The 15056-nt window shown below is 38.9% G+C and overlaps 1 protein-coding gene across 1 annotated transcript in view; it reads left to right on the top strand.

Moving 5' to 3' along the window:
- The window catches only part of MTA3 (metastasis associated 1 family member 3), a gene marked incomplete at both ends in the record, with an annotated part of 133409 nt that overhangs the window by 10826 nt on the left and 107527 nt on the right, over window positions 1–15056 (top strand). The window contains one exon of the mRNA XM_084262065.1: window positions 10788–10914. Coding sequence (XP_084118191.1) covers window positions 10788–10914 — 127 coding nt within the window. The remainder of the gene's footprint in view (window positions 1–10787; window positions 10915–15056) is intronic.

Here is a 15056-nt window from a genome sequence, read left to right as displayed (position 1 = left end):
GTTCATATTTATGTTTAATAGGTATCTGAAATTCAGCTTTTATTTTTATTACTTAACTACTGGAATTTACTTCTCTAGTAAGTCCCTCTATAGGGAGGGAGTCGGTGGGGTACAAAAGCTGGTGCTTTTTTGCGCTCTGCTCACAAAATAATGACATTTGAGGTTTTTGGAAGGAGACAGCATTCACAGAAAACTGCCACGGCCCTATGCATTCTGCTTCCCTGTGTTCTTTAGGATTCCTTTTCCCCATGGTCAAGTTTAAATAAGTGCATCAGTATTTTTGTACTTTTTGTTCTGGGTTTCTTTAGATTTTTGGAAAACATGTAACTCAGCTGCTAACGTTGTTGTCTCCTTAATGTTTGTTAATTGTGCAGACTAATGGTCCTACACTCTTTTCTTGATGACCTCCAAAATACTAGTAGCATTTAAATTAATACTATTAATCATAATGTTTTGTATCTTGAAGATAAATAGGATGTTTCACACAACCTAGTTTTCCACAGTCTCAGATGTTTTTGTTGCTGGTTTTGTTTTGTCCTCTCTTAAAATTACGAGCTAAAGTGACTCTTGGCACTTTCTCCTCAGCGTACCCACACTATACCTAAGCACCCGAGGCATAAATTTTGGACTACAAAAACAGTGCTAGGTTATCTCTTATCTGTAAAGCTCCAATTAGAGATGCATTTTCTATCTTCAGAGAGTTCTCTGATAGTCTAATTGAATCAGTAGGTTGTATCATTTAAGAATCTGAATGATGTAAACTCACTGTTAAAACAGGGATAGTTTTTTTTCCCATCAAGCAGTGGCAGTGAAATGTGTGAATTGGGGATCAGGCCTGGTGGTTTAAAGTCTTACCAGCAGTAACTCTTGAATTTCTGTATCACATAGTGGAATGAAGTCTGCCGTAGTTGTCCAGGGCAGTGTGCCTGTAACTTTACACATGATGACAGAGATGGAGCTTGTTAGCCTGGGCAACATACTGTGTGAGAATGAATATAGTGCTTCCTACCCATTCATACGGTGCTGTGTGTCTATGTGGTGTGAGGTATTAAGGAAAAGGCAGAAGTAGCAGGTAAGATTAATCTGTAAAATATTTATGTGGCTAGTCTGTCAGCTCTTTCTGTTAAATGTAGCATGCACAAAGAACAGGATATGGGCACAGACTTTTCATGTGTGGTGAGTTTGACCTGCCCTGAACAACGTGGAGTATTGGTGTGGGTGGCTGGAACAGCTATGCAGTTCGGCAGTGTGATTTGTCTGTTTGATCAATACTTCATTTTTCGCCTCGGATACTGTTTGTAACCCTGTCTGAGCAAGGGAAGATTTGTAGTGTGAACCTGCTTTGATTCTGGTTTTGATGTGCTACACAAGTGCTTCTGCAATTATCCTTGCAGAGAGGCTTTGTGCTAACACAAAATACATTATTCCCATGAACAAAACAAGTTTTGGGTGGTTAAAAATATCATTTTTTCCCAATAAAAGCCTGTTCTACATTATCAAATTCCTAAAAAGACTTTGGAGTAGTCTGTCATCCAGTGTCAGAATCCATAACTTGGTTGCAGATTTCTCACCATACATAAGATGTCTTTTCTGTGCATATTGCATATTTGCTTGGGTATGCAGAGAGCACTATATATGCATACATCCAGAGGTTATCTAAGTACATATGCGTTTTCTACTTGCACAACAGGTTAAGCATGTATCAAAAATCAGTGCTACTATATTAGCAGTCTTCCCATTTTTGATATGCCAAGTGATAGAGTTAAATTTTCATTTGTCTGTTCCTGTTTCTGTGAAGGATTGTGACAGTGGTACACAACGCTGAGGAGTCGTGTTTCAGGTTCCTGTATTAAGGGTACAGTCTTGCTTTGACTTAAACCAGTGCAGAAATTGTTTGTGTTGGCAGGGTTAGTGACCGGTAACCTAGTCCTACAGGGTGCTGTGGCCCTTTGCTATGTGGTGGTTCCTTTAGGCTAGACCCTTTGATAGATGCTGCTGACAGGAGTGAAATCATGATGCTGTCACTCTCAGTAGGGCCTCAAAGAGCCAAGGACTCAGTTGCCAAGTATAATACAAGAAAAAGGGCATTGATACACTAACAGCTTTTTGTATTTGTTTTTGCCTTCAAAGGATGATTAGCTTCATTTGCTTTCGCAGTGCTCTTCCCTTTTTTCTTTAAAAAAAATCTTAGTAAGAGGAAAAAAGCCAGGATCAGAGTATTGAATATTCAGCATGTATGGGGTAGATAAATTATGATTTTTGATATTTTACTTGATCCTAGAATAAACATGGCATTTGAATGTGTTGCCTACAAAAGAAAGCACTGAGTATAGAAGAAAAACTTCATTATTTTACTTGATCTTAATTTCAATTTATTTAAAAAAAGGACAAAAACAGCATATGTATTCAAGATTCAACTAGTTATTACAATGTGGTGTTTATTCTTAAGCTGTTCTGTTAATTTTTGCCTTTTTTCCCACTGGCATAAGAATAAGTTAAAATGTTTTAATAATTTAAAGTGATACATATTTTCATATCTCTGTATACTTTTCTTAGTTTGTATGGATAGTTAATTATAATCTTAAGATCTCTATATGTGCATCAAGGAAATAATGTACCCTGGAAGTTAAATCTGTAGCATGGCTGCAGATGTAAAAAGATGAAGTTCTAAGTCAGTGTCAGAGTGAATAAACTCCTATTCCCGCTGTTCTCCTTTTCTTGTGAGGTCTATAAAGAGAAAACCTTTCTTACCGTGCAGGCACTGAGCAGACATTATATTGGATAACATTCTTCTCATTTTAAAATCGTGTATGTAGAACTTGAATGTGTTTCGGTTTACTCAACAGCAGGATATACAAACCCTTTACTTTCTTTTTTTTTTCTTTTTTTTTTTTTTCTCCTTTCCCCTTCCCCTCTACTACTACTTTCCACCTTACAGAAAATCTACCGAAATTCAGCCCTTCTGGAAGGAGATACTGTAGATGATAAATAATTTGTGTTTTATAAGCAGAATCATATGCTATTCTGAGTAGGGGTAGAAAAGTGTTTGTACAATCTGTGCCTTTTTGTCTCTGCCAACATTTTGAAAAGCTGTTTATCTGCCATTGAGGATGCGAATTGTGTGTTAGAAAAGCAGTTTAAATCTCTGAAGCTCTGTGGTTATTGTCACACAGTAAAGGACAAATGTAGATTTTAACCGTGGACTCTAGGTTCTTTCACAAAACTTAAGAGGCTTTGGTGTTCTTAGTTCTCTACATGGTAGAAAAGTGTCTTTAAAAAGTATTTATAATACATTTTACTAAGGTGAGGCATACCTGGTGCCTATTCTAAATGAAAGACCATCTTGTTTTAATTAGACACCATGAGCGGGAAGTCTCTATGGAAATGGTGAAAAGCCAAGTGATGGAAAAGGTTAGTAGTGGCAGTTTCAGGCAAATGGAAAATAGAGAGATCCCATTTCTCAAAATCAGATCTCCCATTTCTCAACATCAGGTCTAATGATTATTTGTGCAGGTTACATGGTATCGTGGCAATTCTTGAGCCAGGTGATAGATTTTTAAAAATGGATTTCTTGGGTGGTGTCAGATTCCCCATGTGCACTTCTGCTCAGTGGGGTGGCCTGTCAGCCTGGATTTGAAGGTAGAGCAAAAACGTCCTGCTTTTTTGTTTTTTTTTTTTCCCTTTGAGTTTGCTGCTTGCTGTTGCTGGTGAGCTGCTTAAAGAAACGCAAACCAGCACTGTTGTTCCAAACATGCTGCAGCAGGTCTCTGCAGTTCTTACAGGTGTACACATGATTGACGAAACACATTTTGGACCCTATAACAGGGTATTTTCTCATTTGGAGAATTCGCATTTGAATAGATGAGACAAAACAGAAGAGGGGAAAAAAACATAGTTTAGATTTACAGTATAGAGTGGCCAGCTCTTTCACTGTTGTCTGCATGTTGTTTTCATGTTTCTCTGGGATGCTTTTGTTCTGTACCATTGTCAAAAATCAGTTTGCAGTGCTGAATAACAGAGTTAAAAAACTAGTGTGCTTACTCTTGCATTTATTCATGTTGTTTTTAATTTAGTAGGATATATTTAATGTAGCACACTGTGATTCATACTCCTTACCAAGGTAATCCTTCCCTGCCTTCCACCCATGATCTCCTTGCTCTCAAAAATCTCCAAAGCCAGTTGTTCACAAAACCCCTCACCCATCAGGTTTTGGAAAGTGGAATTTTCTGGTAATGAAAACCATTAATAAATGGTTGTGCTCCAGGCCTATGATGAATATGAGAGAGAGAGAGAGATAGATAGATAGATAGATAGTTGTTTATAACTGACTACCATCCTGGAAATTGTCAGTATTGTAAGTTGCTACTTGGAAATACTCATAGCCCCTCCCACTGCTTTTGCATGATTTTAGAAATTTTTATTATTGGGGAATAGGTGTGGCATATTAGTGCTTAATGGTTGTGAAGTATAATATTTTTGTTTTGTGATGCCCTTTAGAAAAATAGTGGCAAGGACCACCTGGAGAAGTGTGTAAGAAAACTGTATAACCCCTTAGAGGCCAGGTGTCTGTTGGTGCTATCCGATAGGGATGTAAACATAACCAGTTGGTCCTTTTTTTTTTTTTAATTTTATTTTTCTGTCTGCAGAATTGCTCAGATTCACACTTCAGGTAGTAATGTGCTATCTAAATGACTCACAATCCACATAAAATGTGCTTTAGGTTTCTACTCCGATCTGGCAGTAATAGCAAGTATCAAATCGATGTTACATATTCTAACAGCCGTCTGAACATTGTACTAACAGACGTGGTGTAACTAAAGCTAATTAATTCAGCTTTGATAAACATGTTCTCAGTCAAATTGACAGTATCACTATGCATAGTCTAGCTCACAAAGTTGGTTGAACTGCTTTACTACAGCACTAGCAGGTTAAATATCACCACTGAGTACAACACAACATGTGCAGAGAAGCCTCAAGCAGATGAGCAAATTGGCCAACTGCTCACCTAAGAGAAGCTCTCTCTTCATTCACAGGCTGAATTGGTTCCTTCAGATGGTTAAACTTAATGTTGGATCTTTTGTATTGGTTTTGACAGTAAATAATTTACTCCATCTTCCTCATAAACCTGTATTTATAATTCTTACTGCTGTAGCATCTAATTGCCAAATGTGTGCTTGATGTTCTTGCCACAACCAGCTAAGCTTAAAAGAGAGTATTAACATGCAGCCATCTTTCCTTTGTGAGTGGTAAACTCGCTGCTCTTCAGTATTCTCAGCTATTTGTAGGTTTTAAAATGTGCTGGTAGTACCCGTGATACTCAATAGAAGAGAAAAGTCTTCAGGAGAGAAAAAAGTTTAGAAACTGTTCTGAAAGTAGATCTTAGTGACATTCTTTTAACTGAAATCTACTCTGTTCTAAAACAATTTTAAAGGTATTTTAGCAACTTCTGGTAGTGATTTAAATCTCCATGTAAGTTTGCATAAATTGGATGTAGCTAAGTTGAGATATGGTTTCAAAATTGGAAGCAATTAAGTTTAAGAGGTAGGAAGTTAATGCACCTCTGGTTTTGGTTACACTGCTGATTTAATTCAGCATCAGTCCGTGCTGCTGCTGAAAGGAGTGGGCTTGTGTTTTTCCGATCACGCCTTCCCAGTTTAAAGTCTCTTATTCCTGCTTTTCTCTTTTGTGCCAGCACTAGCAATTTTGGTAGGCATGCGAGGGCAAGGAATTGGAGTTTATCTGGATTGAGGGACAGCTAGGTGAATAAAAAAGCTGATTTAATTATTTGAGTCAGAGGGTGGTGGTTAAGGGTTCATACTGTGTGGGGTCCCACAGGTGTCTATATGGGGACCTGTCTTTATCAGTGACCAGAGCAGGCCCTGTGGTGCACTCTCATCACCTTCACAGGTGACACCATGCTGTGGGGGATGACCAGGTGATACACTTGAGGGAAGGGCATGTAGTCAGGGATTCCTAGAAAGCAGGAAGAATGGGGTATGGAGCACCTGAAGATACTCAGCAGGGACAAATGCCAAGTCTTGCACCTGGGAAGGAAGAGCTCCTGGCAGGGATACAAGCTGGGGACAGAGGCATGGGCAAGCAGTTCTGCAGGGAAGGCCCTGGGTGTGCTGGCAGACAGCAGGCGTCCTGGGCTGTATCACTGGGCACATAGCCAGTAGATCAAGGCAAGTGATTATCCCCCTGATGATTCATCGCTTGTTGCATCACATCTAGGTACTGTATCCTGTGTTGGGCCTCTGAGACAGCAAACTTGCTGATAAGTTGGAGCAAGTTCAGCAGAGACCACCATGATGGGCACTTGCTCCACTAGTGGTGGGGAAGCTGCTGGAATTGGTTGGAAAAGAGGTGGACTTCCAGTCCCTAAGGGGTTGTTATAGAGAAGGTGGAATTGGACTCTGCAGTGACTAAATTGCAACAGGAACAATTCAGATCAGATACAAAGAAAAGCATTTTCATCATGATTGGATTATGTGGTGTCTGTCCTCAGAGGTTTTCAAGATCCAGCTGAATAAAATGCTGAGTAACCTGGTCTGACCTCACAGCTGAGCCTACTTTGAAGAGGAGTTTGTACTAGAGACCTCTTGAGTCCCCTTCCAGCCTGAACTGCTCTGTGTTTCCATGGTTCTGTGTCTCCAGCCAATCTCTGGCTGAAAATAACATTCAGCAGTTTGGTAGTAACAGAGGGAGAACTTTCTTTTTCCTTTTAAAACTGAAGATTTACTTCACCTCCCTGAAGACAGCCTTCAGTGTTTCATCGCTGTTGCAGACAAGAGGAGCATGTGGTGGATTATTTTGACTTTAAGGAAGGATAGTATGTTAGAGTAATCTAACTTTTTTGCTAGCTGATGGTTAACAGTGGCTTGAACCACGTTTGAACTTGTGTCTTTCAGGATTTATTTCTTTGTTTAATTGTTTTTAAACCATTTTATTTTAAGTGGGTGTGTTGTCTTTCTAGAGACTTGCCCTCAGTTTATTTTGATTTCAGCTGTTAAAAACAGGCAGTTCTTCCTACTGTCAAGCTTGAGTCATCATGTTACTTAACTATAAACAAAGACACTGTACACAAACTTCAGGTGGCATGGACAGTTGCTTCTTCTCACTACCATCACAATGAAATGGATGAGGAAAAAACCAACCCAAGACCAGACTGCATCACGTTTTTACAAGTGGTGATGCGTATTGAAGCTGGTGATGGTTAAAGTTGCTTCCCTGTATCTGTTACTTGGTTGATTCAGTTAAGTCTTATTTACATCACATGAAAAAAGGAAAAGTGTAAATCTGTACAAATGCCACTGAAAGTATCACCAGATCACTCAGGTCAAAGTTAGGTATCCACAATTGCTAATGTATAATAAATAGACCTGAAACCTTAAAAGCTCACTGGAGCTGCTTGCTTTTGTGCTCCAGGATTTTTCCTTTAAATAATGAAATAATTTTTCGTAAACCAGGAAAAGTACAGCAGTATTATCTTAAACTTTGCCCAAGGCCTACAAAAAAAGGGATTGTATCGTTTTCAAAAACTGTTAGTATTTTCTTTGTAGTTATATTTATTTAAAATATTTTTAAGATTAATAATTTTAAATTGAATTTTGTTTTCTCTCTAATCTTGGAACAGTGAGGCCTGTGTACCTCATCACTGTCTTGCTTCATTAAAACACTTGCTCTGAGCCTTTGCTTTTTCTTCCACATGCTGAAAGTGTGCTTAGCTCAGTGCTGCTCCATGGTTCCCTGCAGGTACCTTCCATTTCATTCTCTTTGACAAGAATAATCTCTCCCTGGATGGCAAATGAACTTTCACATGTGCTGCAAATCTGAGTCAAAAAGGTGAAGGGAGATCTAGGAGCACTGGAAGTTCCTCATTACTGTTCTGATAGGTGCTAAGGTCTGATCGGTGCAAAGTCCTTGTTTAAAAGCAGCAATCCAAAGGTTTGTTCAGATGCAGGACTCTTTCTATTGCCATCAAGTGAACTGGGTTTGTATTTGCTATCAAGAAAATTTAGTTTTCTCACTTCCTTGTGCTATCCAGTGTGTCCTTTCTAGTCGCAGGTTTGTGTTACTGCTGGGGCAAACTATTTCTTATTTTACTAAATGCTGAGCTTACTGTTAGCGTTGGTTTTTTTATTGCAACGTTGAAGAATACAATTGTAAAATTGTCCTGGTGATAGATTACACTGTGTTGAGAGTGGGACTGTTCTGTATCTGGCAGTGGTTTGTTCTACTTACTGAGCTTGTCAGTTCATCCTGAGTTAAAACATGTTTTATTTGTAAAAATACAACAGAAAAAGTTACATTATTTCATGTTTAAGTTTGGAGTTGTTTAAGAGATGTCGGTGAGAGACACTCAGTTTCAGCTTCAGGCTTTTGGATTAAACACTTTCTTGGTTTATGTAAATTAGTACAATAAGTATATGATTAATGTTTTGGAGGGTTTTAAAATAATTTTAAAATTTAAATTCTTAGTCCAGGGAAGCTATTAAGGTACTTGAGTAATAGGTGTCTAAAGTAATCTTAAACTCTGGAATATTATCTCTGGCTCTTTGTAGCTACTTTAAAATGGCACTTATTCTCCCATCTTTTGAGACAGATCTGCAGTCAGATGTTTTTGGATATGTCAATCTAAAATGGCCCCAGACATCCGTGTTTGGATGCTTAAATTGCATTCTAATGGACTTCTTTTTGTCAACTCTGTTCAGAAGGTTGTAACATAAGATTACCTTTGATATTTTTCAGGAAGGAGAGGAGAAATAAATTGCCATTTGAGAACTTTGGACTTGTAGGATACTACAAGCAGTACACTTACTTTAAAAAACCCCCAAACCAATAAAGCAGCCACTGTCACATCTTGATATTAACACTTGAACTTTGAAATACAACTACAGCTTGCAACAGCTACTGTAGTAAGCAGTCATAGTTGTTGATTGCTTGAAAAATTAACCTTTTAACATGAATTCATCTTTTTTTCTTGCTTAATTAAAAAAAAGTTTTGCCTTTGCATAGATTTTTGTAAGCTTTATTTATTGTTAATGCAGTAATACAGATGCCAGAATAATACTGAACTGAGTCAATGTTTGACTTGAACCTGTACCATAGAATCACAGAATGGTTAGGGCTGGAAGCGACCTTAAAGATCATCATGTTCCTACCCCCCTGCCACAGGCAGGGACACCTCTCACTAGCCCAGGTTGCCCAAAGCCCCATCCAACCTGGCCTTGAACACTGCCAGGGAGGGGGCAATCACCACTTCCCAGGGCAACCTATGTCAGGTGAGACTGGAGTGGTGTGTGGGTCTTCTTTTCATTTTTGTTTCCTTTGTCTTCCTGCAAAATAAGGAGGGTGACTGTGTGGTTTATGAGAAGATGAAGTCTACAGAACTGGGTTTGAGGAAGTTGGTTATATCAGAGTGTGTTGTTGTATCACTTCTCTGGAAATAACTATTAGAACTGGAATAAACTACTCATAGGCACGATTTAAAAAGTACTGCATTTGTAGAGAACTGTGGTTGCCATGAGGACACAGGCAGGCTTCATTTTGAGATAGTGTCTGTAGGCTGGTTGTAAAAATGGTTATTGTTGGAAGAGTGGATGAGGTGATCTGTTGTCGGCAGTTACGTGAAATCACCTAATGCTGAGGTTTCATTGTTTAATTTCTGAGGCATGTTTTATAGACACACTTGGCTTTGCAGCTGATGGATAATTTAGCAAGTAGAAAATAACTAAATCTCACAGAAGTTTAAGTGTCTGTATTTTTTGAATACTGTATTCTTGGAGGCTTTTTCTCATTTCTGGGTATCAAGAGGAAGTACAGATTGAAGTTCCGCATGTCCCAGGAATCCACCAGGAAGGCTGACTTCCGCCCTGCAAGTCCCAGGGTAGTAATGTGAAAGAGCCTGTCATCTTACAACATGTTAGCAACCACTGTGAACGTTGCTCTTTAACTATGTATGTGATGCTTTCTAGTATCTGCTTTTATTTCTTCCTCTGTGTGCCCACTTTAGAGTTTAAATTTTCAAAAGGGAATGAATTTTTTGGTTTTGTCTGAAATTCTCTAGTACTACCTCGCACATGATAAGAGTAGCTATAGTTTCCAACTGAAAACAAGAGAACTATATAATTTATGACTAGCTGTTACAGATGTTTTGTTCTAGATTAAATAGTGCTGTCTTGCTTGAAATAGCGTAAAAAAATCTTATTTAAATATGAAAGAAACAGTGGTGTTCTCGGTATCTTAGAAGGTAAGCAATAATGGAAAGAAGGAGGCTTTTTTCTGTTGGGTTTTTTTGGGTTTTTATTAAGACTCTGATTTAGCAGTCTTCATCTGCAGTTGTAATTTTGTGAATTTCTGTTCATAGAAAGTACGCTTTTCCCAAGGAGTTGTGTAAAAGTTATAGTAACACCAGTATCAGCAACAGGAAAAACTAAACCAGAACGGGTCAGCAAGAAGGAGGCACCCTCAGAGAAAGCAGATGAAAGAAGATGAAAAAAGAATGAGTAATATTGTCAGGATTGGTCTTGCAGCTGTGTGAAAGATGTCAATGCATAGTACAGTAGGAGAGAAGCATAATTTTTTTCAAGAGTTTAAGTAGAAGGTATAAAATTCAAAATACTTAATATTCTGTCAAGTTACATAAACTGTAGTCTCGTTAAACTCATCTTTTCTTTGAAATATGAAGGAAGGTTGCTAAGGGGTGGGGGGGATGTCAAGTGAAATGGCTGCAATGGTGTTATGCAACAGAATTAATTTCGACCTACGCTCTTGCTTCTCTGCAGAAGAAGTTGAAGAAGAGTCTGAAACTACAATTGAGGTTGACTTGACTGATAAACAGAAACATCAGTTGAAGCACAGAGAGCTCTTCCTTTCTCGCCAGTATGAGTCCCTTCCGGCAACGCACATCAGGTAAGGAAAAGTAAATGTCATTTACCTGTGTATTCTCTTGAGGTGGGTTGCCTGCCAGTACTCGACCTGCTTGAACGCTTCAGCCTATATCTTGCAAAAGGATGCTGTTGATCACAGATGAGTTGTGCCAGGTTGTCCCATGAACTATTTTGGGATTTTTTCCTTCTGTTCGTGTCAGTCTTGGAAGGGACTAGTGTCTCAGAGCTCTGGCTTGCCAATTAGAGCATGGTAATGTGGCATGAAATCCAGCTATTCCACTTCAGAAGAGTTGTTTTATTAATTCTTCTCCTGCTGGCCGGAGGAACTTTGACCATTTTGTCTGCACAGGGAAGCCACAGGTGGCTTTGGAAAGGAGACAGTGATTTGGTGGTCAGAGCTGCACACGTTTGAACACAGAATTGCCCCAATGTACTTAAGTAAATGGGAAAAAGTCATAAGTGAGTTTGGCTAAATGTTGCAGAAGCAGTTCAGGTATTTTAAATTGCCCTAATGCTAGCACAGGAAGAGGCTTGCTAAAGCTCAAAAGGGTTTGTTGATTTCTTTCTGTAGATGATGTAAACGAGCCCTCATGTCATCTCCTGTTTCATAGTCAAGCACATTGTTTTTTGGTGGATGGGAGGTGTGTGGTGTACCTGGAAATAGAAAAGAGCAAGCACAGTGCTGGGGGAGCATAGTAGGTGTAAAACAGGGGCTCTTGCATTGGGTTCTGAAGGAATTTCCATTTTCTCATTACATCCAGGTCCCATCAGCTATTTCAGGCCATAAATGACTAGAAGCAACAACAAAAAAAAAGTGACTATGCTCAAATAGGAGAAACACTTTGCATGTGCGTGTTTTCTGTCTCTTTGGCAAATAAATGTGTGGCTTATCTTTCTCACCTCCAAAATAAAAACAGGAAGTTGGAAATTTTCGTGTTAATTTCCTGTGCTTGATTCAGCTACACGTTCTCTGACTTTGAGAAAGTCATTTAACTGTCAAATCTCTGCTGCTTCAACTATAGCATAGAGATAATAATCCAGCACAGTTGCTTTTACTTACTTTGACATTTAGATATCGAAATAAGGTGTTCTCTTCGTTGAGAGAAGATTACATAGAAGTAGTATTGTAAATGTCTTTTCAGCTCACAACTTGTGGAGCAAATACAACAGAGGTTCTCCAGTACACACTTCATAAAGAAGCCAGAATTCATAGTACACACAGCGCCGCGCATCAGGCGAATGCGGAGTGATGACTTGCATCTGCTTTTCAGAACAGAATGCTGTAGGGCTGTGCTGTCACATGTTATTAACATGTCTGCCAGATGAGTTCTAGAATGAGATTTCCGTAGTCTAATGACATTTTAACAATCTTAATTATTTTTAAAAGAAACAGGAAGAAAATATACTGCAAAATGTTCCTTATTTAACTTTAACTTAGCAATGTTCAGATTCTGTGATTCTCAATAGCTTTCTTAACTGTTATTGTTTATCCTGTAGAAGAGGATAGAAATCCTCCTCTAACTTTCATCACTACTCCAGTATATCCAAATACAGAAATTGCACAGCCTATCTGGATGTCTGTTTCAGTGTTTGACCACCATCATGGTGAGAATTCTTTTTTGGTGTCATCTAAATGAAGATATCCCTTGCTGAAACTTCCTGTCCACTGTCTCTTGTCCTATGCGTGTGCTTCTCTGAAGGGAGCCGGGCTCAATCCGTATTTGGATACCTTTTAATTAAGCAATTGAAGACAGCAGTAAGATTTCAGTTGTCATAAGTTGAAAGCAAACATGCCACTTAGTATCATCTGCAGCTTCATTCAAAGTGTACTCAGTTAACTTGTTCAGGTTGTTAAACTGTCAGCCCCAGTATCGGTGCTTGGGGGATGCTCCCAGTAACCAGCTGCCAGCTGGACTTTGCACCACTCTATAACATTTTCAACATGGTTGTCTAGCTAGGTTTTTTCTAAACGTACTGTCTACTTATCTAGTCCATATGTTACTGATTTGGTTAAAGGACACTGAGATACACTGCAGGCCTTGCTAAAGTCAGGGTTGATGACATTTGACTGGTGTCACTGGTCTACCAACCCAATCATCTCCATGTAGGAAGTGAGCAGATACTCATAGCATGCTATTAAAAGTCTGAGTAGCTCGATCCATTCTGTGGGCCTTTGCTGGGATAGGAACAATTGGTTAGAGTGGTAAAATGGACTAGAGTGGAGAATGGAGAGAATTTCTCTTCAAGAATAAGAATACAAAAGCTCAGTCCCTTTGGAAGGAAAAAGAGAAAAGCGAGGAGCGCTTTGAAGAGAACGGAGGAGGTTGAAGCATCTAGTTGCTTTTGGCAGCTTCTGATCTTGAACTTGTACTGACATCTTCAGCCAAGAAAAGAAACTGAGTTGGGTTGCCTTTCTGCTTGTAATTTAAGGGAATAAAATAATTTTGCCTGTTGTGAGATATTTTAATTCAATTTTTAATATTATACGTTTGCTGCTTTTGTTTTTTTCTTCTTTCTATGTTTTAAAAACTGAATAGCAGAGAAAATTACAGCCCTGCCCCCCCCCAATATGCTATGACACCAATTACTTCTATTCTAGTTCACCATTAGAAATACAGTGTCTGATTTATACACCCGGTGCCACTATTTTATAGTTGAGATGCCTTGCAGTTATTTTAGGAGGTTTGACTTTTTTGATGTGCAAGACTAGTTCTAAAGCTCTTTGGTCTGTAGTGTTGAGTTTTGAGTATTTCTGATGGAATTTGTTTGCTTTTGAATCGTTGAAATACAACTTCATTTCTTACTCTCATACTTTTTGCTTTATACATTGTACGTAACTCTCTTGAGGATATAATTTGTGTTATAAATATTGGAATCTTTAGACTTCACCTTGTTTCCCCTTTATGTTAGGTGTCACTATGCCATTTTAGTAGATTGAGGCAGTGGTATAAATTATGGCACCAAAAAAAAAAAAGCCAGGTTTAGAAAAGAATTAAAAGCAGTTAGTAAAGTAGTAATTAAACGTGGCACCGCTGCCTTGTGGATACTGTCCCTGCAGTGGAATGTATTTAAGAAGGTATAATTGCCTACCTCAGTGCAGCACCTTTCTGCGTTGATGGCATGTGGTACGGTACAAGCTCATGTACGAGTTTGAGTCTCAAAGTCAAGCCTTGTTACCTTAGTCCCTAGTTGTCAAGGTAGGAGTGAAATTATTCTCTCCCCGTCTGCACAAATGTGTAAGGTTAGTAGCACCCCTCCAGTGAATTATCTCCTTCCTTCCTAATCCCTGCCTGTTCCAGATGCAGTTTTGCCAGGCGCTGTAATCCCCAGATGTCCTTGTTAACAGAGCTGCCCTGCCAGCCAGTCTCACTGAAGGCTCCTTCCTTAATGTCACACAGCGAATGCGCCCAGAATTCGTGCAGATGGCTCCTGTAAGCAGTGCCAGCCCTGGAGAGGGACTGAGTTGAGATGCAGTGCTGTGTACTTTTAACTTTGTTTTTCAGAGATTTGAGCATGACCAAATGTAGCCTTTTGGAAAGGCACAAGAAGGCACATGGCACGAGGGGAGAAATGTTGAAAGTTGTCATCAAGGTGAAATTATTTTCTAGTGTTGCCAAGTTCACTATAAAACTTAGCATGTGGTAAAACAGTGCCTTGTATAAAAGTCTGCCAGTGGTTATCTTGTTGGCAAGATGCACTGGGTTATCTGTCTTAGGCTTTAGATGTATTTTTCATTCTTAAAGTCTCAAAAGTTAAGAGGTGTTAAACGCATTTAGATTGCTGTAAAAGATTGGATTAACTTCTAAGATCACTTGTAATTGCTTTAAAATTTAATACTTGTATGAGTTGTGTAGAAGAATTTATCCATCAGGGTTCATCTTGACATTTAATTTTCTTCAGTCTTGGGATTGTGCTTTTTTGTGGTGGTGTGATTCTTAGGAAAGCATACAGGAACCAAGTATTCGCAGATGTAATAAAATAAGGTGTGAATCTTTTGAGCTGCTCTATACTGCAAAAGTACCAGCATCCCTCATCCCCACCCTGTCCCCAAAAAGTTAAAAACCCCCCAAAACTAAAATTACTCCTTTATGCAAAGTAAAATACATTTTGCTTTTCTTGGACACAATTTCAAGATGTTGAAATTCTTGCTGAGCTTGATTTGTG

Source organism: Gallinula chloropus (assembly GCF_964237585.1).
Source record: "Gallinula chloropus genome assembly, chromosome: 3".
NCBI classification, from domain to species: Eukaryota; Metazoa; Chordata; class Aves; order Gruiformes; family Rallidae; genus Gallinula; species Gallinula chloropus.
This window is presented reverse-complemented; position numbering and strand designations above follow the sequence as displayed.